The 27,422-nt window shown below is 40.2% G+C and overlaps 1 protein-coding gene across 1 annotated transcript in view; it reads left to right on the top strand.

The window, feature by feature from the left end:
- Positions 1-214: 214 nt before the first annotated feature.
- GALNT3 (polypeptide N-acetylgalactosaminyltransferase 3) overlaps positions 215-27,422 on the top strand; it is a 53,231-nt gene continuing 26,023 nt past the window's right edge. The window contains exons 1-2 of the mRNA XM_049887348.1: positions 215-1,083; positions 25,086-25,709. Coding sequence (XP_049743305.1) covers positions 25,195-25,709 — 515 coding nt within the window. The 5' untranslated portion in view covers positions 215-1,083; positions 25,086-25,194. The remainder of the gene's footprint in view (positions 1,084-25,085; positions 25,710-27,422) is intronic.

Genomic DNA, 27,422 nt, shown 5'->3' with positions numbered 1-27,422 from the left:
TGTCTGAGTTCTCATCTTCCAGAAAAGATTTTGAGCTTTTAAGCAAACCTGCAGTAGAAGCAAGCCTTATCCAGGAAGCCACAGTCTTTCCAAACGAGGACAGCAGGTTTCTCTCTGGTGTCCCTGTTTTCTTTCCATCTGAGAATTGGTTTGCCTTTAGATAGCAACCCAGGAAGGGGAGGTGCACCCCAAATTGGCGAGGCTCTGCCAAATACCAGAGGCTGTTTGGAGAGGGAGGCTCCTCCTTGGGTTGTGAGGCGCCCCTACCACAGCGCGTGCTTACACAAACGGAAACCACTAGCTGCGCTGAAGTGAGTCAACTGATGAAACCAAGACTACAGGAGAAGGAAGCTCACTCAATAACTTAGGAACCTAACTGGTGACAGAAGCTGCTGAACTCTGCCGGAGGAAACCACATGAGCCGACACTTGCTGCTGTCATGAAGTGGTCCTCACAGGCGCTGAGCCCCCCCAGTTTGCAGGCAGCTCGCCTCTTCATTTTGGCGAACTGAAGAGTAATGGAAGAAGTGTGTGGGGAAATTTAGATCTTCTGGTTCCCCGAGGACCCTGACCTGTGTGTTCTGATTACAAGGTGACCATTGCCACCAGGTCAGTGCAGAACTCCTCAAGTGTAGACGGGCTGGGAGGCACGACTCCTGAGAACTAGTCTCGAGGATTGCGGAGCGACAGAATCCACGCGGCGGCTGCGCGTGGGCTGGACGGCGGCACCCTCCCCCCTTCGCGCGGTCCCAGGTTCTCACCTGGAGCGCTCAGGTAGGGCTTGGGCGGGGCAGAAGGCTGGCGCGCAGGCGCGGGACGGGGGCCTCGCCCCTGCCGACGTCGCAGACTGGAGCTCACCTGGGAGACTCCAAGAGGAAGCGGAGCCTCGGTTCGGCCTCTCCTGGCAACGCAGGAGGCCCAGCGGGAAGTCAGGAGGCGGCAGAGGAGGAGCTCGACTGAGCGGCAACTGTAGCGACAGCAACCGGAGCCGCCGCCGCCGCCGCCACCTGCACCTGGCGCCCGGCCCACGTCCAGCTCCTGCTTGGCCGCCGCTTCCCGCCGCCCTGCCCTGCCCACCTGCCAGGTAAGCCGGCGAGTCGGGAGCGGGGGATCGGTAGCCCCCGAACAGCCTCGGATGGGGTGGTGGGACAACCGCGGAGGTTCACGTGTGGAAGAGAGGGCTAGGGTCCAGGTGGCCGGTTGGAGACTGTCTCGAGAGCAGTTCCAGTTGCCCATCGGGGGAAGGCGGAAGGGGCGCTAGGGATCCGGGGAGGGGGCGTCCCGCCGCCCGTCTTGCCCACGGTGTCCCTTGTCGGTCCCTGCAGGCAGGCGCCAGAAAAGCCGGACCCAGGCCGAAGTCCTGGTGGTCCCAGACCCGTCCTTGGGAGGGTCGCTGATGGGCAGGAGAGGGTGGGCCATGCGCGAGGCGGCAGCGTTTCCACTTGGGCTAACAGGTTGCCCGTCGCCTCCCACCCCTGTGCCGGGGACTGCCAAGCCCGCTACGCGAAAGGGCATGGCTTCGCCTGGCCACGTTCCCAGCCGGACCCCAGACAGTCCTGTGCTGGAAACCGCGGCCGCCCGAGCCATTTAAATGGTTTCCAAGCGGTTTGGAAAGCGCTCTGTGGTCGCGACACGGACATCCCTCTCTGCCTGTTTCGTCTCGTCTCTACACTTTCCCGGGTGCGCATTCTAAGCCAGTGCTGCGCCCACTTTCCGGTTTGATGGGGAGGAGTTATTTTCTTCGTGGCAGAAGGAAATCCAACTGCCACGCACCAACCGCACACCATCTCGTTGAAGGACCTGTTGACTCAAAACCAAAACCAAACCCAATCCCATTGCCGTCGAGTCGATTCCGACTCATAGCGACCCAATAGGACAGAGTAGAACTGTCCCACAGGGTTTCTAAGGCTGTAAATCTTCACGGAAGCTGACTGCCGAATCTTTCTCCCGTGGAGCCGCTGGTGGTTTGGAACTGCCGACCTATCGGTTAGCAGCCGAGCACTTTCATCACTGAGCCACCAGGGCTCCAACCTTGTTGACTTAAGGACCTGTATATCGCGGCTATGGTTTCCTTGTGGCATATGACTCAAAGGTTCAAAACTTTGTTTCAGGATCCTGCCACGTCTGATCCTGGGTGTGCCAGGCCCAAATTCCCCTCCCTGACTAATTAGGCTTTTCTGAAGCTTAAGAATTGAGGATGAAGCTGGTGCTTACCTTAGTCTTTTATTTCCTTCTTTAAGTCCTCAAAGAATTCTCTCTGTTTTTTAGAACCACATCAAATTTACCAATTTTTCTGGTATTTAGAAAACGTTAAGCTAACATCACTTACTATTGAAGTTGCAGTACATAATGAAGATATTCATTTAAGCTCAAATACGTTCTATTGTTTTAAACTAAAAAAATTACTGCATCTTATTTGGGAATTTTGCAGGAAAATCTTCTTTTCCTGTATAAATTTTTCTTTGTAGCTAAAGTACATGAGATTAAAGTCATACCCTATAATTAGATTTCTTTACATTGAGCTTTTAATATCTGATATTAAATATTTAATATCTTAATATTAAAAGTATGCTTTTAATAGTGTACATGAAAGTTTAAACATCTTCAGCTGTTGGTTTGTACATAGCATCTTTCTTTTAACCAACACTTTTACATAAAATTTCTAATAAATGGCAATTCTACCACCTAGGTTTGTTTAGTTCTATCTTTGCTAAGTTTTAAAATATTTAAAATTGTACATTTGGCTTAAAATGCCGTAGGTAACACATATAGTTAAAAAAAAAAAAGTGCAATTAAAAAACCAACCAGAGCATTTTTTTTTTTCTGGACATAATTTTTAATTATACTTTCAACCAACGCTTTTCTGTTTTTCTCCAGAGCCCCACTTGCCCTCTTAATCTTGTCACTATACAGAGAAATAAATGTGCTAAATACTATTTAAAAATTAGGTGTAGGTGTTGCTCCTTGAGTTTGGAATATTAATTTAATCTCCATTGGTTATTGGGCCAAAAGTTATCAGACTATCTTTACTGTTATATCTAGAGAGAAATGTCATGAGTGTGCCTCAGTTAATCCACCTGTAAAATAGGAAAAACCACACTTATCTTTCCTAGATTAAGGTAATAAGGCCTTAAAAAAATCAGGGATCTTCTCTAGCCCTAGCATTCTGAGGTCCCCCTTCTCACACTGGAGATCCAATCAACCCACCTGGTTTGTGGTAAACTGAAGCCAAAAGAGATCTTCTAACTTCAGTTCCCCCAGCAGTTTAGTGGTAGAGATGGCATTACTGTTCCAGTGACTTAACTCATGTTACTTTTCACCACGCACATTCTCTCTTATCGTAAGGTGTTTATCTTTTTTCTCTTTTTTATGGTTTATACAATCTTTACAAGGAGCTCTGGTGGTGCAGTGGTTAAGCACTTGGCTGCCAACTGAAAGGTCAGGGGTTAGAACCCACCAGCTGCTCCATGGGAGAAAGATGTGAAAGTCTGCTTCCATAAAGATTATAGCCTTGGAAATCCTGTGGGCACTTCTTCTCTGTCCTGTTGGGTTGCTATGACTTGGAATCAACTCAACGACAATGGGTAAAGATATTTGCAATTAGAGAATGGTCACCTGTTCTCTGTTCAGCTCTGATTTACCTTAATTCCTACATATCCCGGTGATGTCTGACTTCAGGGAGACTCAGTGAGACCGCCATGCCCTTCCTCTCACTGTGGATCACATATACATTGAAGATTCCAAATGGATTGAGATTTTTAATCCTTTTTTGGTGTTTCAGAACCACAGTTAACTTTTTAGTCAACATGGACAACATAATTTACTCTTCTGAACTTTTCTTGTGTTGGCTTAAATACGAGCTTTATAAGGCAGAGCCCCAGGGACATCCATCTATTTACAGTACTCTAGATTTTTGGGTGGCAGGTACACTTCCTCAATACTAGTGCTTTTTAGACTCTTTTTTTTTTTTTTTACTGCAATCCTTAGTAAGAAATGCATTCTGTGCCTCAATTCAGTATACTCTACTGTGTGTAAGATAAATGAAACAAGTTTCACAAAACATTTAATATTACTTCATAGATATTGTCTATTATTTAAAAAGTGTTGGTCTCAACACACTATATTGATTTTGTGATCACTAATAAGCTCAGAGGAGTCGCTGGGTGGCACATATATTTAAGTGCTTGACTGCTAACTGAAGGGTTAGAAGTTTGAACCACCCAGAAGTGCCTTGGAAGAAAGGCCTGGTAATCTACTTCTGTAAAATCAACGATTGAAAACCCTCTGAAGCACAGTTTTATTCTGACACACATGGTGTCGCCATGAGTCAAAATTGACTTGATGACAACTGGTTGGTTGGTTGGTTTTTTTTTCGGTTTTAAAGAGCTCAGACAAACAATGTGAAAATGCTGTATCTTACTGAATTTACATTTCTTAAAGGCGGATTTTTCTACAAACACACAAAGGGAAAATAAAACTGTACTTTTTTCATAAATCATATGCAAACCTAATTAAGCATTTGTTTGGAGAGTTTAAGACTCTAGATTCTTCCTGCCAGATTAAATCTCTTAAACATTGGGAAGGGTATGCAACCTCATTGTACGTTATTGGATTTTAAATGAGTTCCCAGCATACTGTAGTGTGTGTGGGGGGGGGGGGAGCAGGAAAAAACTGTAAAGGTTATTTTGAGGGAGTTTTGATGCTAATTATCAAGTGAAGGTTTGAGAGAGAAAAAGATTTCTGTCCAGCTCTGTTCTAAGCTGTAAGTTTATGGCTGAGCTACAGTGCTGGGTGGAATCTGAAAAAGATTATTAAAGAAAAATATAAGCCAGTTTATTAGTTGCTTTGTATTCTGTTAACTTTTCACGGTTTCCTCTTTTATTATGAAAGAAGAATTAAGAGAAGAATTATAGGACTCACACTCTCGCCTCCCTCAAAGAGACTAGATTGAGAGATTCAATCAGTGCTAATAATGTATGCAGAGTATATCTTTTAAACTTGCATTGCAAAAGGTGAGTAGCCAGTGGTTTCATGCTGTATAATTCAGGAGATGTGAATCGACACATAGACTACACAGAATATCAAAATAAGATATATTGCCAGTAGTCGGTATATCATTGTTTTCAGAAGTATGATTTTCTTTTCCTTCCGTTTTTGCTTAGAAGTGAAAAAGGTGAAAGAGGTTAGGAAACATGCTTAGTCTGAATTCCCCAAACCTAAAATGATTGATAGAGCCCTTCCAACCCTTCCATAGAAAGCTCAGAGTAAAACAATTTGGTTTCCCCTGGTGCTTCTCTGATGTTAGAAAGGTCAGAGATCCAGTGACCTCTGGCAGTGAACCCTGATGTTCAGAGACCTTGAGAACAATTGAGGAAACTGAGAAACCATCCTCATGGGGTAGTGTGCAGACACTGGGAGGGGCCTAAGCCCATACACGCCCTGCAGGGTTTGGGGCCTCTCAGAAGCCTTCCTGCTGGAAGGTTTCTCATCCTGCTCCTCCCTTACCCAAAGCCTGACCGGTGCACTTACACTTTTGTGTTAGACCTGCCTATGTATTTGTAGTAGGGAGGTGTAAGGAAATGAGCAAGATATCCCACTCAGTGACTGCAGGGATGCAGCCTTAGAAGTCTGGTTGGGTGGTTAAGCCTTCCACAGATACTTCCAATTTTAACCTGTTCTCACATTCCTGGTGGAAGGACATTTTCTCCTAAAACAGTATCACTGTATTTAATGTTTTGGAAATGATCAATGGCACATCATCTTTCTGTGTATTCACTTCTCTGATCCATAAAGTGTAATAATATATTTGGAATCATAGATCATTTATGGATATAAAAATCAGATTGGGAAGAAAGCATTTTCAATTACCTGTCCAATTATGTATCTAGTTAGTGTCAGATTAATGGGTTTGTGTAATTTGGGTAATTTTAACACAATTCATGGACTGTCAGTGGCACCATTTAATTCAAATCAGTGCCAGCCAATGGTAAAATAAAAAAGTACATTAACAAAGCAGAAACTGAGTAGGACTCTGAATTCCAGGTCATTAGTACCTATTGACAGATGAAATCTCGAGTCATCTTTTGAGTTGGGTTCATATTTTTGACACTAACTAGAGAGTATGAGCGTGCACTCTTGTGCACGTTTTCCCTATAATTGTTTCAGTTTCAAACTGTCCCAACTACTTGCTTCACCTGTCTCATTGCTTACTGGCTATTTTTAATTTATCATAAGCACCTGAGATAATGCATGTTTAAAACAGTACCTTCATTACATTAAAAAAAAAAAAAACTGTTTCATTTCCTGTGTACTATTTTTAGACATTAATATAGTTTCACCATTTCTTATCTACGATTCCAAGATTAAAAAAAAAAAACCACTGGAGACAAAAAATTTTTTTTGTAACTTATTTGTCAACACAGTATGACTTGAACTCATTTGGAGTAAAAGCTGAGTGAACTGTCAGGAAGCTATTTATCGTGTATCACTCTTGGTGAGACTATCTGTATATCTCAATGCAGAAAAAGTCACATGTTTGATTACAAGGTACTGCCCCAGGCGCTGTGTAATATAGGCAATGTGAACCGTTTCACCTTTCTAAAATCCAAAAAGTTACAGATTTTGAAATACATTAGGTCCCAGGGGTTGTACAGAAGGGATTGTGGCTCTGTACCTCTATCCAGGTGCCATGGCAGAAATCCTGAGGTCAATTTGTACTCTTTTAGCTTCTACAACCATAAGATCACTGAATCCTCCTAAAGTTTTGCACCTAACTTTTTTTTTTTTTTTTTTTCAAATCTCCTCCCACTTTTACTACCGTAGTTCACGGTCTTCTCAGATCTTTACAGGGGTACCACAGACGCCTCCTCATATCGTGACAGCCCAGCGAAAGGTCTTGTCAACCTCTAATTCATCCTTAGCGGAGCCTCTGAGGTGATGATCTCCATCAAAATGTAAACTTGAGCTTCTCTCTCCTCTGATTAAAATCCTCTAATAACTTGCCATAGCTCACAAGATAAAACCCACAGCCCTTAAAATAGTCCCACAGAATCTGACTCTTTCCTAATTCTGGGTTTACAGGCCATAAGCCAAAAAAGTTTATATTCCAGAAACCGATTTCACTGTTTTTTTTCCTGTGTGCTTTTCTTTTGTACCCCCAATTGCTGAGAGTACCTTTCCTCTTAGCTTATAACTCTTACTGGTTCTTTAGATACAACTTACGTCTTACCTCCTTTAGGAAACTGTACCCCTTTGGCCGTCACCTCTACATACAGCTGAGCTGGGTGAGGCCCTGTGCATACTTCTGTCATGCACTTTATACATGGTGATATGTACAATTACAGCCTGCTTTTGTGCTTGTCTCTCCATTAATCCACATTCTCCATTAGGGTGGGGACTGTTGTCTTAATCCATTTTTTTCTTCTTCCTTGACTAGTAATACTATCCAGTTCCATCAACGAATGTGTGAATGACTCTTTTTGTCCTCTTCCATATATAAACTTGAGAGAGATGGGGAATTGTGTTTGACTGAGGTTGGAGATTTTTCATAGCATCTTTCAGTTTACAAAGCACTTTCATGATTTTTTGTTTTAATTCTCAGAGTAGCCCATGATATAGGTGACAGTATCCCCTGATACAGATGAGAAAACAAATCTATACAGATTGACTTGTTTAATATCACTCAGTACTGAGTAGGGTCCATTTTATTTTTAAACCAAATTATCTGCTGTAGAGAGCTGTCTCTCATAAATTTTATCCTAACAACGATGGGGGCCTGACAAAGAGATTTAAGGAGAAAATTTGCATATGCAGTTTAGCTTTTAAAAAGATCACTTTGGTAACAATGTAGAGATAACATGGCAGGCTACTGGAGAAATCCAAGTGAAAAGTGGTGAGGGGTTGAGCTGAGGCAGCGACAAAGGAGATGAAGAATATAGATAGGAGATAACATGGAGGTAAAATTGATGTGGCTTGCTGTCCACTTATAAGTAGTGGAGCAAGGAAGAGGGAGGAGTCTGGGATGGATTTAGGTTCCCTAGCAGCTTTTGCAAACAGGGAAGTCTCTCCTAAAAGGACACTTAAATGATCGCATTCACCTCTCTATCAAGTTCAGAGAATTCGGTTTAGATTTAATTGGGTGAGAAGTATCAGTTTCTGTAAATCTAAAGCCAGGCTGGCACTTCATATGTTCCGTTTATCTTACATGATCATGTGTGTACCCTGAGTTACAGGATTAAATTATTTCACTAACAAATTTCAAGAATTCATTTTTTTTTTTTTTTCCTTCTGGTACGGTTGATTACCCCACCTATATCCTTGAAGATTGCAAACAGGCAGAACCAAGGCTACATGTCAAATACTTAACAATAGTCATTTAATAACCTGTCAATTCCAGGGATCTTCTTTTTTGAATATAAGGAGTAATGGAAATTAGCCCATGAGGGAAATTATATGTGTGTGTGTTAGATTATTTACAAATCACGCAAAATTTCTTTTTTCTTTAAGCCTATTGTAGAGTAAAAATGTTGGAGTGAAAGTGGCCCGGGAAGGGCAGAGGGATTGGGCAGACACTGTAAGCAGATTTGCTTTTTATGGAAAGCAACCACAAAAATTACAGAGTTGGAAAATTGTTTCCCTGTACTTGATTAGTCTGTTTAATTTGGATTGTTGTTATACCCATCTCATTCCTGTGAATTCCATATTATTTTTGTGCCTTTTGGTTCTGTTCCAAGATCTTAGTTTTACTGTTTAGAAATGGAAAGTAACTTTGTATTTGAAATGTTTTCCAGCTTCTGTTTATATTACATAATTGAGTATAATACTATTGGTGAGAAGTTAAGGGGGGCAGCTTTTACTTAAACTTTAAAAATATAATTGAATTGGATTAGACAAAAAAAAAAAAAAGGCAAATGATTCCTAGGATGCATCCATCCTCCCCTAACCCTCATAGTTAGTCCTTCTGCAGATACTGTCAGTTGTACCTCCTAAGTAAATGCTTCTCAAACCCATTCGCTTTTCTCCACTCCTATCTCTACCATCACGTCACGCCTGGACTTTTGCAGTGGCCCCCTATACGTCGACGTGCATTCTTTCTGGCTTCTTTCTAGTTGTTTCATGGTACTGTAGCCAGAGTGGTCTTTTCAAAACATTTGATCGTGTTAAAAATCCAGTTGCCATCCAGTTGGTTCTGACTCATAGTGACCCCATGTGCGTCAGAGTAGAACGGTGCTCCACAGGGTTTTCAATGGCTGGTTTTTTGGAAGTAGGTCACTGAGGTGCCTCTGGGTGGACTGGAACCACCAGCCTTGCAGCTGATTTATCAGCGGAGAGCAGTAATCATTTTTAGCACCCAAGGACTCCTTGGTCATGTTACCCTCTGCCTAAAGCCCTTTATTACCTTTGGGATCCTCTTCTAGGCCTTTGCAAGTGTTACTCTCCCTGTCTGAACACTTTTCCCCCTCATTTTGGCCTACCTGGTTACCACTTGGAGCCCTGGTGCTGCAGTGTTTAAACATTTGGCTGCTAACCAAAAGGTCAGCAGTTCAAATCCACCAGTCACTCCTTAGAAACTGTGTGGGGCAGTTCTCCTCTGTCCTGTAGGATCGGTATGAGTTGGAATAGTTGACAGCAATGGGTTTGTTTTTTAGTTACCACTCATCCTTCAGATTCCAGCTAAAGCTCCCATTTTTTTTCAGCACTTACAGTTTTATAGTTGAAATTTTTCACTAGTCTTCCCCCGCACCCAGATTCTGGTTTAGAGTGAAGACAGTAGGCTAAAGAGATGAAGTCCTGGGAATATTAACCTTTGAAAAATTAAAGTTAAGGTTTCTTCACGAAGGGGGCTGACTTTAATATATAGCTCGAATTTTTAAAATTTTAAAACTTAAATTTTAGCTATCAATGCCTTTATATTTTTATCAAGTAATAAAAAAACAAAAAAAGCCCTTGCCATCGAGTCGACTCATAGCAAGAGTGTATAGGGCAGAGTAAAACTGCCCCACAGGGTTTCCAAGGAGTGGCTGGTGGATTTGAACTGGTTAGCAGTGACAGCTCTTAACCACTGTGCTATCAGGGCTCTTATCAATTAATAGTTAATACTTATCATCATAACAACTGTTAAAACAGTTAGTCCATATTTATTATTTTACTATTGAGTTTTACTCTAGTTATATGTAAATAAAATTAAGTAGGGCTATTTAAAGGCTTATAAGAGCAATAACAATAAAAATCCAATCAGTCCTTCCTTTCCTTTCCCAACTCCCCCTTGTCTGCTGCCTAAAGGTAACCACTTTCACCTCTCTAGCTCTTTCTTTTGGTAGTTACCTTTTAAATTAACATGCTTATACTACTTTTTTTTAGTGTATTGATTTTTGACATTGTGTTCTGACTTCCTGTTACCATAGATGAAGGTTTATCTCTTTCACACACACACACTCTTGCTTTCCATTCTTCCACCAAAACCAAAAAACCAAACCCACTGCCATCGAGTGGATTCCGACTCATAGTGACCCCATAGGACAGAGTAGAACTGCCCCATAGGGTTTCCAAGGAGCGCCTGGTGGATTTGAACTGCCAACCTTTTGGTTAACAGCCGTAGCTTTTAATCACTACTCCACCAGGGTTTCCCATTCTTCCACATCCCAGTGTAATTCTCACATTCTTTTGTTTGCATTTGAAGATTTATTCACTAAGTATTTATTATGATTATGCAAATATTGCTCATTACTGAGCCAAGCAAACGTGTGATGAGTATGATTTCCTACTTGCAGAATTTTTGGTTTATCCTGGAGTTAATAATATACTTTTAAAAAATTTACTTAGTTTTTCCATGTATCAGTTACTATTTCTGTGTATTCTAAAATCTTCTCAGTATGAAGATTTTGAAATTTACTTGTCCTTCCTGAAGCCATCTGGCCTCTTGTTCTACTTTGGGCTGTTGCTCTTTAGGCCTGCTCCGTAGCCGTTTTTGGGACTGCCCTTTGCTGACATCTCTAATGGATTCCCTATTTCTTACATAATGCAGTGTTTTCCTGTTTATTTCTTCCCTCATTTGGATGGGCCACATCCTACAGTAGCTTCATGAGAAATGTTGCATGGAATTAAGAAACGAGATCTTGCAGGTTGTATCCTTTCACCATACCTATTCAGTCTGTGTACTGAGCAAATAATCTGAGAAACTGGACTATATGAAGAAGAATGGGGCATCACGATTGGAGGAAGACTCCTTAACAACCTGCAATATGCAGATGACACAACCTGGCTTGCTGAAAGTGAGAAGGACTTGAAGCACTTACTGATGAAGATCAAAGACCACAGCCTTCAGTATGGATTGCACCTCAACATAAAGAAAACAAAAATCCTCACAACTGGACCAATGAGCAACATCATGATAAATGGAGAAAAGATTGAAGTTGTCAAGGATTTCATTTTACTTGGATCCGCAATCAATAGCCATGGAAGCAGCAGTCAAGAAATCAGATGACACATTGCGTTGGATAGCTCTGTTGCAAAGGACCTCTTTAAAGTGCTGAAAAGCAAAGACGTCACCTTGAAGACTAAGGTGTGTCTGACCCAAGTCGTGGTATTTTCAATCGCATCATATGCATGTGAAAGCTGGACAATGAATAAGGAATACCGAAGAAGAATTGATGCCTTTGAATTGTGGTGTTGGAGAAGAATATTGAATGTACTGTGGACTGCCAAAAGAACCAACAAATCTGTCTTAGAAGAAGTACAGCCAGAATGCTCCTTAGAAGTGAGGATGGTGAGACTGCATCTTACATACTTTGGACGTGTTGTCAGAGGGGATCAGTCCCTGGAGAAGGACATCATGCTTGGCAAAGTACAGGGTCAGCGGAAAAGAGGAAGACCCCCAACGAGGTGGACTGACACAGTGGCTGCAACAATGAGCTCAAGTATAACAACGATTGTAAGGATGGCGCAAGGCCCGGCAGTGTTTCATTCTGTTGTGCATAGGGTCGCTATGAGCCGGAACCAACTCGACGGCACTTAACAACAACAACCTTTACATTTTCTGTTATATTTTATTTTTAGTAGTTAACTCTATCCACATGGTTCAGAAATTTTAAAAAGTAAGAAAGGGTATGAGTCTTCCTTTCACCATTGTTCTCTGTCAACAAGTTTTCCTCTCTGGCAGAAACCAGTGCTGTCCTTTTCTTATCTACAAGCAATATGTATATATTTCCCTACTTTTTGAAATGCAAATAAATCTTGCTCTTTTTTTTATTTAACTAAATTTTTGAGATCATATCATCTTATAAAGTAGCTTCTTTGTTTTTCACTCAGCATAATATTTCATTATATGACTAGCATAATTTATTTAGCTGGTACCCTATAATACAGTTGTAGGTTGTTTCCAACCTTTTAATATTAAAACAATGCTTCAATGCATAAGCTTACAGGTATGTCATTTTACTTGTGGACTAGCATATTTGTAGAATAAATTCCTAGATATTATTCTTACACCTCATTGATACGTTCAGTTATCAAACTACTGGACGTTTGATAATTATAAGCCAAATGGGATAAGGTAAAAGTGGACAAAATCTGAAAGGAGAGTAAGTAAAACCAGGCCATTCTGGGAGGACAATTAATAGTGCAGGGAGTGCCTAATGCAAACTATTGCTTTCCTTGTTTTATTTGAGCTTTTTGCTCATAGCTTTTGTTTTCAGGTATGAACCAACTTTTGAACTGGATAAAGCTTGATTCCATTGTTATTTCAGTCCCCTTCTTATACCCTTTAACTCTGTTATCACCTGCTTTAGTGTTCAGTGGGCTTTTTTTCCTCTGCAAACATAAATACAGGATTACTTTTGCAGAGAATCTGGAGCAGAGAGCACTTCATCATCAGAGCCTTTTCAACAAGTCTAGAACACATCAATACTTAGCAACTTCCCTGGCATCCACATTGATTCATTTGCTGAGTTCAGCTAACTCTGCCTCCCAGATCTCTTTCCAAGCTTCCATACCCCTTCTGCTCATCTCTTGCCTGGATTACTCTTAATAATAGCCTCCAGCCTTCTATCTGGTTTCCCTACTTCCCCGCCCCGCCCCCCCCCCCGCCCAAAACTTTCACATTTAGCACAGCTTCAAGGATAATCATTCTAAATTTCAGTTTGATTAGGTCATCACTCTGTTTAAAATCTATTTCTGCCTCTCCTCTTTGTCTAAAGAATTAAGTAAGCCTCCCTTCCCTAAGTGGAGTTTAGCATTCAGTATCTGCCTTCTATGCCTCACTGTATGGTAATTACCTCTGTATGGTCCTGAGGAAAATTGCCTTATTTCTGGGAAGCTGTCAAAAGCAGAATTAAAGTTTAGGCTGACGCAGGTTTATTTCCAACTGAAACTTGTATTTTAAAGTAGGCCTTTCATACCTTAGGAGCCCTGGTGGCACAGTGGTTAACAGCTTGTTTGCTAACCAAAAGGTTGGCAGTTTGACTTCATCAGCCACTCCATAGACACCCTATGGGGCAGTTCTACTTGGTTCTACAGGTCGCTAGGAATCAGAGTGCACCTGATGGCAACAGGTTTGGTTTGATTTTTTGGTTTTATACCTTAACTATAAGGAGTGGGCAATGCAGGAATTTCAGGGGATAGCTGGGTAAATAGAAGGTATTGTGTGCTTCAAATGAGGCACATGTATAACCTAATCTTAAAGACATGCTTTTAGGTATAATTTTGTAAAATTGATGGTACGGATGATTTGTGAAGAATTTATTTTATTCTTTTACATCTGTGTGAGGTGAGTAAGGGGATAGTTCTAAAAGTTGAGGTTGTAGTTTTTTTTTAAGTTTTAGAGCAGGGGTTGGCAGACTATGACCCTTGGGCCAATTTTGATTCTCTGCCTTTTTTTTTTTTTAATAAAGTTTTATTGGCAAAGAGCCACACCCATTCATTAAGGAATTATCTGTGGCCGCTTTTGAGCTACAACAACAGAAATGAGTGATTGCAATAGAGATGATATGGCCTGCAGATAAAATATTTACTATCTAAGTTGGAACTGACTCAATGGCAACAGGTTTGGTTTTTTTTTTGGTTTGGCCCTTTGCAAGAAGTTTGCTGACACTCTTTCTAGAAGATAATGGGAGATGGAGGATGAGTGGAGAGCTGGAGAATGAGTATCTCCTAAATTAGTTGTGGATAAACCTGTAGAAAGGCGAGTGCAAAGTGATAGGAACTGAGTAAGCAATCTTAGCTTTTTCCTCTCTCATTACCCCATCCCTTAATATTCTGGGTCCTCAATGGGCGAAGGAGGAAAATGCAAGCATAGCTTCTCCACTACTTTTGAGACCTTCGAATCCTTTAAAAAATGAATGCTTTACTGGATTTGTGGCACTCAACCTGCATACCCACTCTCCAGCTATACTCCATGAGAAGGCCCAGAAGACACTCCCTTCACTAAGGTATTGAGGAATAGCCCTCTGTAGTTGCTCTTCTTGTAGGCCTCTGAGATTGGTTTCCTGATTTCAGTGGAAATGATGGGATCCCATCATAACATTCCATAGAAGCCAAGTGGCAGCATATTACCACCAAAGGCAGTGAGAACATCTGCTGTAATGGGCAGCAGGGACATATAGGTGTACCTGATTATTGAAATAGAAGCTTCTAGAGAATCACTTGATCTATACAACAGCCAAAATTTAAGACCTGGTAGCCAAAAAGTTGACTTTAGTTGCCACAGTGGGAAGTCATGGCCTCTCACCCAGTTTCTAGATCTAAGTCTTTTACAGACTCAGAGCCACTTGATAGAAATGGAGACCAAGTCCCCTTGAAGAAGAGCCCTGCACCATTGCCTCACCATTCTTCTAAGCCTGCCATAAAGGGACCTGCAGTCATTTACTAGAAAGTCTGCATCTTAGTCATCTAGTGCTTCCATAACAGAAATATCACGAGTGGATGGCTTTAACAAAAAGAAGTTTATTTCCTTACTGCAAAGTCGGCTAAAAGTCCAAATTCAAGGCGTCAGCTCCAGGGGAAGACTTTCTCTCTCTATTGACTCTGGAAGAAGGTCCTTATCCTCAATCTTCCCATGGTCAAGGAGCTTCTCAGGCACAGGGACCCCGGGTCCAAAGGACATGCTCTGCTCCTGGTGCTGCTTTCTTGGTGGTATGAAGTCCCCCACTCTCTGCTTGCTTTCCTTTCCATTTAACTCTTGAGAGATAAAAGGTGGTGCAGGCCACATCCCAGGGAAACTCCCTTTACATTGGATCAGGAAGATGACCTGGGTAAGGGTTATGTTACAATCCTACCCTAATCCTCTTAACATAAAACTACAATCGCAAAATGGAGGACAACCACAGAATAGTGGGAATCATGGCCTAGCTAAGTTGATACACACATTTTTGGGGGGACATCATTCATTGCATGACAGTCTGCATTGGAAAAAAAGAAATACATGGACCTTTCATATTAATACCTGAGGACCCCAAAATGCCATCGTGTTCCACCAAAGTAGGAGCTTGCAATGGTCATGTAATAGATGGAGTCTTAGCTCAAACCTGACTCACAGTTGGCCCAGATGGTCCACATATCCATCCTGTGGTTATATCTCCAGTTCCTTAATATATAATAGACCTACTGGATAACAATGAATCCCTACATTGGCTCTCGACATCATGGAGTGAGGATCATTATGACAGAAGTTAAGGGGAAGACCTTGAAACTCCTTCTCTTCTAAATTTGTAAATTAGAAGCCATCCCATATCCCCGATGCAATTGCTCAGATTAATGCCACCATCAAAGTCTTGAAATAAGACTTGTGATATCTATCCCATCCCCTTTAACTTACCTCTTTGGCCTGTACAGAATTTGGATGAATCCCAGAGAATGACTGTGGACTGTCATAAACTAAACCGAGGAAAGATTCCAAATGTATTTGCTGACTCATATGTAGTATCTTTACTTATTAAATCAACTTTTACCCTGGCATTTGATATGAAGCTGTTGACTTAGCTAATGCCTTTTTCTCCATACCAATTCAGAAGAAGCACCAGGAGCAATTTACTTTTGCTGATTAGGACCAATAATATAGTTTCAGAATCTTGCCTCAGGGTTAGGTCAGTTCTCCTGTCCTAAAGGTCTTGATAATCATCCTGCCCTTCTACAAAAAGTCACCCTGGTCTACTACATTGATATTTTGTCGATTGTATTTGGTGAGTGGAAAGTACCAAGCAATTTTGATGTTTTACCAAAGCAAATGAGAACTAAAGGGTAATAAATAAAGCCCGTGAAAAATCAGGGGCAGTCATTTCAGTGATGTTTCTGGGCGTTCAGTGATCTGGAGTATATCAAGATACCCCTTCCAACATGAAATCAAATTAACTGCACCTCACACAACCTACCACAAAAAGAGAGACACTATACTGAGCCTTTTTGAATTTTAGAGGCATCATATACAACATTTGAATGTACTACCAAAAAAAAAAAAAAAAAACAAAAACCCTGTAGTTGTGTCGATTCTGTCTCCTAGTGATCCTTTAGGACAGAGTAGAACTGCCCCATAGAGTTTCCAAGGCTGTGAATCTTTATGGTAGCAGATTGCCACGTCTTTCTCCTGCTAAGCGGCTAGTGGGTTTGAACTGCCAACCTTCTGGTTAGCATACAAGTGCTTTAACCACTGCATCACCAGGGTTTCCTTTGAATGTGCCCCTTCAACTAAAGCTGATCAATTTTTGGTTTTGATCAGAGCAAGAGAAGTCTGTACAGCAAGTCCAGGATGGTAGTGCAAGTTGTCTTCCAGATAACTTTAGCTTTAAGATCTAGCAGATCCAACGATAATCTCTAAGTGTCCGCGGTTAAGAAAGATGCTATATGGACCTCTGGCAAGCGCAAATAGAAGAATCACAGTGCAGACCTCTGGGACTTTGAAGGACACTGATGCCCTACGTTGGTCATCTAGTGCTGCTATAACAGAAATACCACAAGTGGATGGCTTTAAGAAACAGAAGTTTATTCTCTCACAGTCTAGTAGGCTAGAAGTCCAATTTCAGGGTATCAGCTCCAGGGGAAGACTTTCTCTGTCAGCTTGGGAGGAAGGTCCTTGTCATCAGTCTACCACTGGAATAGGAGCTTCTCTGCACAGGAACCCCTGCTTTCTTGGTGGTATGAGGTTCCCCTCTCTCTGCTTGCTTCCTTTTCCTTATATCTCTTATAAGATAAACAGTGATGCAGGCCACACCCCAGGGAAACTCCCTTTACATTGGATCAGGGATGTGAGCTGAGCAAGGGTGTTCCATCCCACTCTGATCCTCTTTAACCACAGGCTGAGATTATGATTTATAACACAGGAAAATCACAAAATGGAGGACAACCACACAGTACTGGGAACCATGGCCTATCTAAGTTGGCACATATTTTAGGGGGACACAATTCAATCCATTACTCCCACTGTAACAGGTTACTATTCCGCCTTTGATAAACAGCCTTTCACTTGCTACAAGGTGGAGACTGAATGAATAACTCTGGGGCATCAGATGTGAACCAAACTTTCCATCATTAACTGAGTGTTGTTTGACCTACCTAGCCATGAAGTTCGCCATGCACAGCAACAATCTCTCATCAGGTGAAAATGGTATACAAGAGACAGAGCTTGGGTAGATCTGAGAAGTATAAGAAAGTTGTATGAGCAGGCAGCCAGATGGCAGCCATCTTGGCTCCTGCTGCACATGAAAGTGCATTGGATTCCTGCAGAGAACAACCTCTCCAACTCTAAGTTCTAGTTCACGGGCTCGATACCTCCCTGTGAACAGCCTCCTTTGACACCCCAGAGGGCAGATTTATGACTTATCCCACCAGCAAGTCACCTCGTGAGTTTTCTACCATTAGCGTGCCAAAGCCATGTCCTCTTCGGCCAGGTCTGGATTCAGCCCTGGTATTGAGGGGGGTGTTGTTCTACCTTGGGGACTTATCTCAGCCCTAGGGATCATGGTTGTCTCTTATAACTACTACTCCTGTGTTCTTTAGAATTCCGTTTACCCCTTTCTTGCCAGTTCCCTGTTACTCCAGTCCCTCCCCATAATTGTTTGTATTGAACTTCCCTTGTTCAAATCACTATGTGGCTTCAGTCTTCTAATTCAAAAGCAATCAGCTGTACTTACCAAGTAAATAGCTAAATGGACAGACCTTTTAAAATGCATTGCTTCTGTCTAAGGGAAAAATCAGCTAAGTGACTCATGTGGAACCACTCTAATCATTCTTTAAAATTCCTCTACTCTTCAGAATGCATAAATACTCTGTACGCATAGTTCAGATATTTGTGAAATTCATGCCCAGGTGCAGATGTGGTAGCAGGGAGTTTGGGACCCCCGATGGGTAGTGCAGCTCCCTTTGTATTTATTTGCACCAAGCTGTAACAGGTAGAGTTAAATGTCTGACTGCCTTGACCTTCCTCTTATTGAAACCTATGCCTCACAGTCAGCTCTGATCAAATCTGTCACTCTTGTCCTTTTTCCCATGACCTGTAGCTGTCTTTGCTCAGAAGGTAGTCCTGCATTCTGACAATTGGATGCACCTCTTTTTCAGTGGTGGTATTTTCTAGGCATTCAGAGCAACTCTTCTTTGCCCTTAGCGGGGCGCTTTCAGGTGTGTCTGCTCCTGCTCCTCTGCTTGGGCTGTCTCAATGCAGTTGGCTTTGCATCGGTGTTTGTCTCTTCTCGTACGTACATCCTCAAGTCACTTTCTGCTCAGAGGAATTGCTGGTGAGGTTGTGAACATGCATTGAAACGTAATCAAAACTAACAAACCACTGTAGCAAGTCACTATAAAATTAAATTCTACCAATAAATGCAAGCAGAAATTACTTCCTGCCACCCCTCTAGTCCCTAACACTTTCACCCGCAGATGAGGGGTACTTAATAAAATTTTTGCCCAAGCACTTAAGGGTTTATTATCATGGCAAGGTTTTTAAAATTTGATTAGGAAATCAAAATGATAATGCCTGGCAAAGAGCCAACGGAGTATTGATTCACGGTAGTCTACTTTTTTAAATCTACAATCTACACTAGTATTTTGGGATGTAATTGTGTACTTCCTTGCTTAGTGTGGTTCCCCTTAACTCTCTACAGCCAGGCATTTAACTCAGTCACAAGAGGTCTCATATGCCAATTAGGCTTTGTGCCAATTAAATTCAACTGGTACCAGACCTTAAATCCCTGGAATTGTGAAAGTTTATTGTCACAAAAGGAGCCCAGGTGGTGCTATGGTTAAGCACTTGGCTGCCAGGTTAGTGGTTCGAACCCACCAGCAGCTCTGCAGGAGAAAAGACCTGATGATCTGCTCCCATACAAATTTAAAAAAAAAAAAATTTTTTTTTTTTTTTTTTAAATTACAGCCTAGGAAACCCTATGGGGCAGTTTTCCTCTGTCCTATATTGTGTCTGTGAGTCCAAATAGACTCAATAGACACACTACAACATTGTCACAATGCAGGAATGAGCAATGGAAAGAGCAGCTATCTTTTATTTTATTAATGTTACTTTTACATGCATTTATGAAGTTCTGCTTCTCACTGTCTTAGAGTATTGCCTCAGTTGGAAATTTTAAGCAAAACTAACAATATAACATTCCTGCAATGTGTACTTTTCTACCAGGAAAAGCAGCAATGATGATAAAGATTGATTTTATCTTCATGCTCTTTCCTTCTGAATCAGAATCTGTATTTAAACAAGATCTCCAGGTCACTTTAGTGTTTGAGAAGCACTGGTCTGAAGAACTGGAAGCCATAGCGTCATAGTTAGATTATTTAAATTTGTGAGATTTCAGGTCTTTCTGTTCAGACAGAAACATATTTTTACCCTGAGAATAATCCGTGGATTTTAACCAAGTCTCATAGCCTATTACAGTTGTACATATGTTGTTAGTCTTTCAAAGTCTCATTTTATGAATATTTTCTTTATCATTAATGCCTTTTTATAATGTCTACACATATACTTACATATAGAATAATATTTTTAAGACAGTCTCTGAATTTTAATTTCTTATTTTAGAAATTTAGAAATTGAGAAGTTGTCTGACCTTTACATTTTTTTCTAGTTTTTAGAAATTATTTCCTGGTACTCCCCACCCTTGCTCTGTGACTATGATCTTTCACAATTAATAAATGATCATTTTAGATAGATATGTTTGAAAGGCTTTTAGAAAGAGTACAAGAAGAACAAATTTTTATGTCAGTCATTTCTCATGTACAAATGTAACTTGTTATATCTTGAGTTTGCTGTCCTGCTGATTTTTTCCCCCAATTTTCAAACTTCTGAATCCAGTTAAATGTTGACTCTAGGAGAGTCACTATGAGTTGGAATCGACTCGATGGCAGTGGGTTTGGTTTTTATAACATCATAATTTACAATAAAACTGCAATGCCTTATTCACATCGTCATTAATCCCTGAGTCTTAATTTGGGTCATTCTTGCTTTGGATTTTGTCTTATCTCTTTGTGGCTAAATAACTTCTGCTCAATTTACATCAGGAATCTATTTTTAAACAACTATCTTCAGGGGTATTAGATATTAATAACATGGTTGGCCCTTGGATAACACAGTCCTTTCCTTATCAGGAAACCCTGGTGGTGCAGTGGTAAGTGCTACAGCTGCTAACAAAAAGATCAGCAGTTCAAATCCACCAGGTGCTCTTTGGAAACTCTGTGGGGTTCTTCTACTCTGTACTATAGGGTCGCTGTGAGTCGGAATTGACTTGGTGGCAATGGGTTTGGTTTTTTGTTTTTTTTTTCCTTATCAGTTTTTTTTTTTTTTTTTTATCGGTAGCTAGTTTTGATTTGTGATCTAGACTTGTGATTTTCAAACGTGTTGCCCACTGTAGTTCTCCAGGGAGCTTAAACCAACAACAGAAACGGTGCCTGGGCCCCATCCCTAGAACAATTAAATCAGATTCCAGAAGTGGGGCTTAAGGCGCTGCATTTTTAAAGAGCTTTCCGCTAATGTGTATCCTGAGTTGAGGACCATTGATGGAGATGCTTAATGTTGAGTGTAATTTAGCTTTATGGAAACCTGTTATTGCACATTAGCATCAAAGGACAGAAAAGTCTTATGAAAATTGCTGGCTGGACTCTTTGAGTGATCGACGACTGATAACGGAAGACTCCAGAAATAATCTGAAAAGAGCAAAGCATCATATTCCCACTGCCAGACTCTGTCACTAAAAGGTTCTCAGCCTCTTAATCCTCCATTGTCAAGATCAATCTCATCCTCAGTCTTTATAGATATATTTTTTTAAAAAGAAAAAAGCTCAGAAAAGTGTTTTAACTCGTTTGTCTACAAAACCTTACCTCAAGTGATGTGAGATTATTTGTAGTATTTTTTTTAATGTATTTTGTATGTATGTTCATGTATTTCACTGTAAAATATTATTTGGTTTGATTATGAGGTGCTGTCTCAGGTCCCTAGCAGGGGTGTTTTTAATACACATATGTGCGAAATATCACCTTCCTAAAAGCCAAAAAAAAAAAAAAAAATTCCAAAACACATCTGGTCCCATCAGGTTTGAATAAGGGGTTATGGACCTATATTTTTCCCCAGGCTTTTTCCCTTATCCTCTTACATTTGGGGTGACATTTCTTGACTCTTAAAGACCTTATTTCAGATACCTTTAGTCAAAAAGTGTGGGATTTTACATCAGTCCTGAGTTTGAATGCCTGCTCTGCCACTTAAAATGAAGGCTGTGGCCAAACCACTTAATCTATTTGACTGTTAGTGCCTTTGTCGGTAAAATGGGAATAATATAATACATTACAAGGTTGTTGGAAGCTTAAGTGAGAATTTATGTGTTATAGTACCAGAGACCTAATCAACATTCAACAAAAGTTAGTTATTGTTTTGTTATTTCTAATAATAAAGGAAATCTTGGTTCTCCCCTCTCCCCTTTTCAAGTAAACAGACATTTATTGGGTAGGTGTCCACTATAAGAGGAGCATTGATGGCACAGTGATCAAGCACTTGGCTGCTAACTGAAAGGTTGGTAGTTCGAACCCACTAGCCACTCCATGGGAGAAAGATGTGGCAGTCTGCTTCTGTAAAGATTTATAGCTTTGGATACCCTATGGGGCAATTCTACTCTGTCCTCTAGCGTCACTATGAGTTGGAATCAATTCAATGGCAGTGGTTTTTTTTTTTTCTTTTTCTTTTTTTGTCCCGACTATGTAGCCAACAGTGTCATAAGTGCCAGAAAAATAACCATGAGTAAAGGAGACACTATCCATGTCCTTCATGAACTTTCCTTGACTCCCTCATTAGGGATGTCCTAAACTAAAACCTACTCATTGAGTGACTTCTTAGATGGATACACAAACATACACAATGACAGGCCTATTGTCCTGCTGATGAAGAACTCCTTGTATATGGTTTATATCCCTCCACCCCCAAATGCTTTCTACTGCCTCATTAGTTGCATCCTTCTTTCTCATTCCCCACCCTACCCACAAATATGGTTTTTGGGAAAACCACTAGTACTGTGGAAGGATCTAGTTCTGTCATCTCCCCACCTACTCCTTTGCTTTCCCTGATTTCCAGTTCCATATATCTTTTTGACCACTGAAACTTGCCTTGGGAGTCCTACCAGCATCTCAAATTTTCCATTTCCAAAATTGAACAAATTATCTCCTCAATTCCCACCCCAAATCTAGCCTTCTTTCTATATTCCCTGCCTTTTGTTAATGTCATCACTTTACCCATCCATCTCAAATTTTTCCTTTTCTCTCGCCAACTCTCATTGTTTGATTCCACTTTCTGGACTCCCTTGGAACAGTCCTCTCCAGCTTTCCAGTTCCTCTCATCTCTTTGGTATTCATCCCCTTTACTGTGCTGAGGAGCCTGTGGTCTTTTTAAACATAGATTTGCTTATGATCTTTCTTCCTTAAAACTGTTTAATTCTTTCTATTCCATTCATTGAGGATAAAGTTGCTACGTTCCAAATTCATTGTAAGATGTACAAGACTTTTCACGAACTGGTTTTTCTAAGCTTAACTGACTTTCTAGCCTGTGCCTTCCACTTCTGCTGTACTAAGGACTGGCTATGTCTTTTCTTGGTTTTATGCCTTTGCATTTGCGATTCACTCTTTTTCCCTCATGTTTACCTGCCTAGGAATTAATTCTCTTTCAAGACTCTGCTCAAAGGTGTCATCTCTGGAAAATTTTTACCTTGAGATTTCTCCTTACCCTCCCGTATTTTTTTCTTGGACTCTTGTCCACGTACGTATCACACTGCTTTGTAGCTGCCTGTTGACTTGCCTTATTTCATACTAGTCTCTGCGCCTTGAAGGTAAGGGCTATCTTTTATTTTAGTAGTCACAGCTTAGTGTAAACTTGACACGTAAGAAATTACGTAACTGCAATTTCTTATATTAAGCCTCCAGACAAAGGAAAATGGAGAAGAGGTGATTTTAATCTTTATATGAGATTGGTGAAACAACCAAAGATCAGAAATCTTGGAATCGCTCACTTTTGTAGGAAGCGAACATCATTATTGAGGTTATCTTCTGGAGCCAGTGGTTCATTGATAGAGCAATCCAATTAGATGTAGACTATACCTGTTGCTATCAGTTGATTCTGATTCATAGAGACCCTATAGGTCGGAGTAGAACTGTCCTATAAAGTTTCCAAGGAGTGCCTGGCATACTTGAACTGCCAATCTTTTGGTTAGCAGCTGTAGAGCTTAACCACTACACCACCAGGGTTTCCGAAGTAGACTATAGAACTAAATATTTAAGTTGTGCCCGTTTTGTTTATTCAGCTTAAAATTTTCCTGCTAAAGGCCAGAGAATCCATCTCAGACCTTAGTTTTCTTATTTAAATATAGTCATTAGTGTTTTCTTTTTTCTTTCTTTTGCTCCTGGCGGTGGATAATAGGCTTTAGTAAAATTGTTGCTCATTTCTTAGGACAACTGCAGGCAGTGCTTTTTCAAACCAAATATTGCCCCTGTAACTCAATGATCTCTATAGCCTCCCTAGAGACACTTCAAGTAACACTTAATGCCATTTCCTTTTTGTTATTAGATTCTGTTTCTGTGTAAGATATTGAAAATAACTGTTATAAAACAACAAATCAGATGCTCTTGATTTTCTTGTCTTTGTGGGTTCTGTCAGGATTCACAAGTACTATCTAATGAGCAATATTTTAGCTTTATTTCTGGGAGAATGCTAGTTTACTTGTCAGTAAAACTACTTCATAAATCTTAATTGGTTTAGTTAGAGTAGCTGTTCATAAAAAACCAAAACAAACAAGCCTGTTGCCGTCAAGTCGATTCTGACTCATAGTGACCCTATAGGACAGAGTAGAACTGCCCCATGGGGTTTCTAAGGAGCGTCTGGTCGATTCAAACTGCAACTCTTTTGGTTAGCAGCCAAGCTCTTAACCACTACGCCACCAGGGCCCCATAGGTTAGAGCAAACTACATAAAATAAAGACCACTATTTTAGATGTGGAATCCCTGGGTGGCACAAAAGGCTGGTATCTAAAAGGTTGGCAGTTTGAATTTACCCAGAGGCACTTCAGAAGAAAAACCTGGTGATCTACTTCTGAAAAACCAGCCATTGAAAACCCTATGGTGCACATTTCTACTCTGACACACATGGGTTGCCATTAGTTGGAATCAACTCAGTGGCAACTGGTTTTTGTTTTAGATGTATACCTGACAGTACCCCTTCAATATGCCCTTGTTTTCTTATAATGTCGCCCTTTCTTTATAATCAGTTTAATGAAGTCCTTTGACCCTTTGGTTATCAAGTGTAAAATATCCTCTTTTTTTTAACTCAAAATATATTTATAAAAAATAATTTATGCATATTATACAATAGATTTAGCCAGAGCTAACAAAGAATATGTCTTGTTCTGGGGAGAGATCACTAATATTTCACAGTCTCAATAGAGTATAGTAGCCAATTTTAGCAACTGTGCTCTTCCAAAAGTGTAATTGCCTTGAGAGCAAGACATCTTTGAATTCTTGTTAACCGTGAGAGTACAGTGTTTATAGCTTATGTTCACTTGTTGGTTGAATGAATGAATTGAAACATACCTGTAGGAATATATGTCTACTAATGCCATCTATCATTTCTGTTTATAGGTATTACCACTTAAGGAAACCTTCTTGCCAGCAAATCTATGATAAAAAATATAAGCAACAGAGGAAACTATAACTGTTGTTTCTCAAGTGAAAAGCTTTTAATGTCAGAATGGCTCACCTAAGGCGACTAGTAAAATTACCTCTTAAAAGATATTACCATAACAAGTTCTGGAAGCTTGGTGCAGTAATTTTTTTCTTTATCATATTTTTGATTTTAATGCAAAGAGAAGTAAGTGTTGAATATTCCAAAGAGGAATCCAGGATGGAAAGAAACATGAAAAGCAAAAACAAGATGTTTGATTTCATGCTAGAAGCTGTAAACAATATTAAAGATGCAATGCCAAAAATGCAGATAGGAGCACCTGTCAGGCAAAATATTGATGTTGGTGAGAGACCCTGTTTGCAAGGATATTATACAGCAGCAGAATTAAAACCTGTTCTTGACCGCCCACCTCAGGATTCTAATGCACCCGGTGCTTCTGGTAAAGCATTCAAGACAACAAATTTAAGTGCTGAAGAGCAAAAGGAAAAAGAACGCGGGGAAGCAAAGCACTGTTTTAATGCTTTTGCAAGTGACAGGATTTCTTTACACCGAGATCTGGGACCAGACACCCGACCTCCTGAGTATGTTGAAGAATATTCATGGTCTAAAAAAAAAAAAAAAAAATTTTTTTATTCCACTGTTTATCACCAAGGTTGATTAGCTAAGGAAGGTGCTTATTCTTTAGCCACTCTGAGGGTAAGAGGGTGGGGATCAGCAAATACTTTTTTATTTAATCTGTTTTATTTATTTTTTGTTTATCATTATTGGGGAAAGATATCCTTATCTGTGCTTGGGAAGGCAGTGTAGACGTGGAAAGTTATTTGCTTAGAAATGAGAAAACTGAAATCTAAATCTGACCTGGATAGAACCACAAAGAAATCCTTTCTTCTTAAATGCTTTAGTTTTCTCATCTACCAAGAAGAAAATATTGGGCAGTTATGGGAAATGTAGGCAGTGGGGACGTTGTTCCTGTTCCTGCGTATTTCGCTATAGCACAGAAAGGTTAAGGAACGTGCCAAGATTTTGGGACTATTAGACAATATTTTATGGATTTATGAACTAAGTCACAGACTTTGTGGCTACTTTCAGTGCTTAATTTTTTTTCTATCAGAATGCCTTGTGTTTTGCAAACTTTGGAGGGACAATATTTTTATAATTACTATTTCAACTGTGCTTTCTGTAGAGTCTTGTTGGTATTTAAATGCTTGTTATCTATAGAGTGGCCTCCCTTTAACAGTTAAGAGGCTCACATTTCTTTTTATTAAGTCACTTTATTTTTTTGTCTCAAGTATATTGCATCTTTGTTAATATTTTTCCTCAGCTTCTACTATGCTGACTTTTTGTCTGTTGTTACATGTGACATAATGTTCAAATGCTCTATTTGGACTGAAATGGATAAAATATATCCCAGCACTTTTAAACTATATGTAGATTTTTTGATGGTACAACGTAGACTATAAGCAAATAATGCCTACATATTTGCTTTCTGGCTATAGCAGAATTACATTTGGCAGTGAACCTGAAGAAAAGCACTGTTATAGACTGAGCCCTATTGCTTCATTCTGGTTTTTCTAGATTTATGATCATAAATACCTGCTCCAACTGTATGGGGTACTTAATATTGAAGTTGTGTAGGTTAGATTTCTCTCACTCTAATCTGTATAACCCAAGATTAAGTTGGCTCATCATTTTTAAATCAAAGTGTGAAGAAACAAATGAAGGTTTATAAAATATTCTAGCTGCTATAACAGGGCATGGGACAGTTCCTTTTTATATTAATAATTGAATGCATTATTGCACTGTACTGATTTTTAGGGAGTTCTTGACTGAAAAGCAATCCACATCACAAATCAAGAAGCATGGTTTTTATTCTTTCACTTGACAATCAGGGTCAGCTCCAGATGAGCCGCTTTTCTGATACAGCCTTGAGAAGCTGCGATAATTTTCATCACGTTAATCGCTAAGTACCTGAAAAACCACTAAACTACATTAAGAACATTGTTTTGGATGGGAATGGAGCACATAGAACTGTGTAGAGTTGGTGAAGATTTAATAGGCTATTACTTTGAATTAACCTAGTTAGAATTGCTAGTCTTTTTTCATGCCCATTGGAAATATATATGTACTTTCTCCCAAAGCCAGGGAGTCATGTGACTTGATAATTTAAGCATATTTCTATATGTCAAACTTTTCAAAAAGTTTGACTGGAAATATATAGTCACTCTGGCAAATTATCCTAATGCGCTATTTTAGTGACATGTGAAAAAAAAATTAAAGCATAAATTGAACATGTT

This window comes from Elephas maximus, chromosome 6 (assembly GCF_024166365.1).
Source record: "Elephas maximus indicus isolate mEleMax1 chromosome 6, mEleMax1 primary haplotype, whole genome shotgun sequence".
NCBI classification, from domain to species: Eukaryota; Metazoa; Chordata; class Mammalia; order Proboscidea; family Elephantidae; genus Elephas; species Elephas maximus.
The sequence above is the reverse complement of the archived record's forward strand: the minus strand, read 5'-3'. Positions and strand labels throughout refer to the sequence as shown.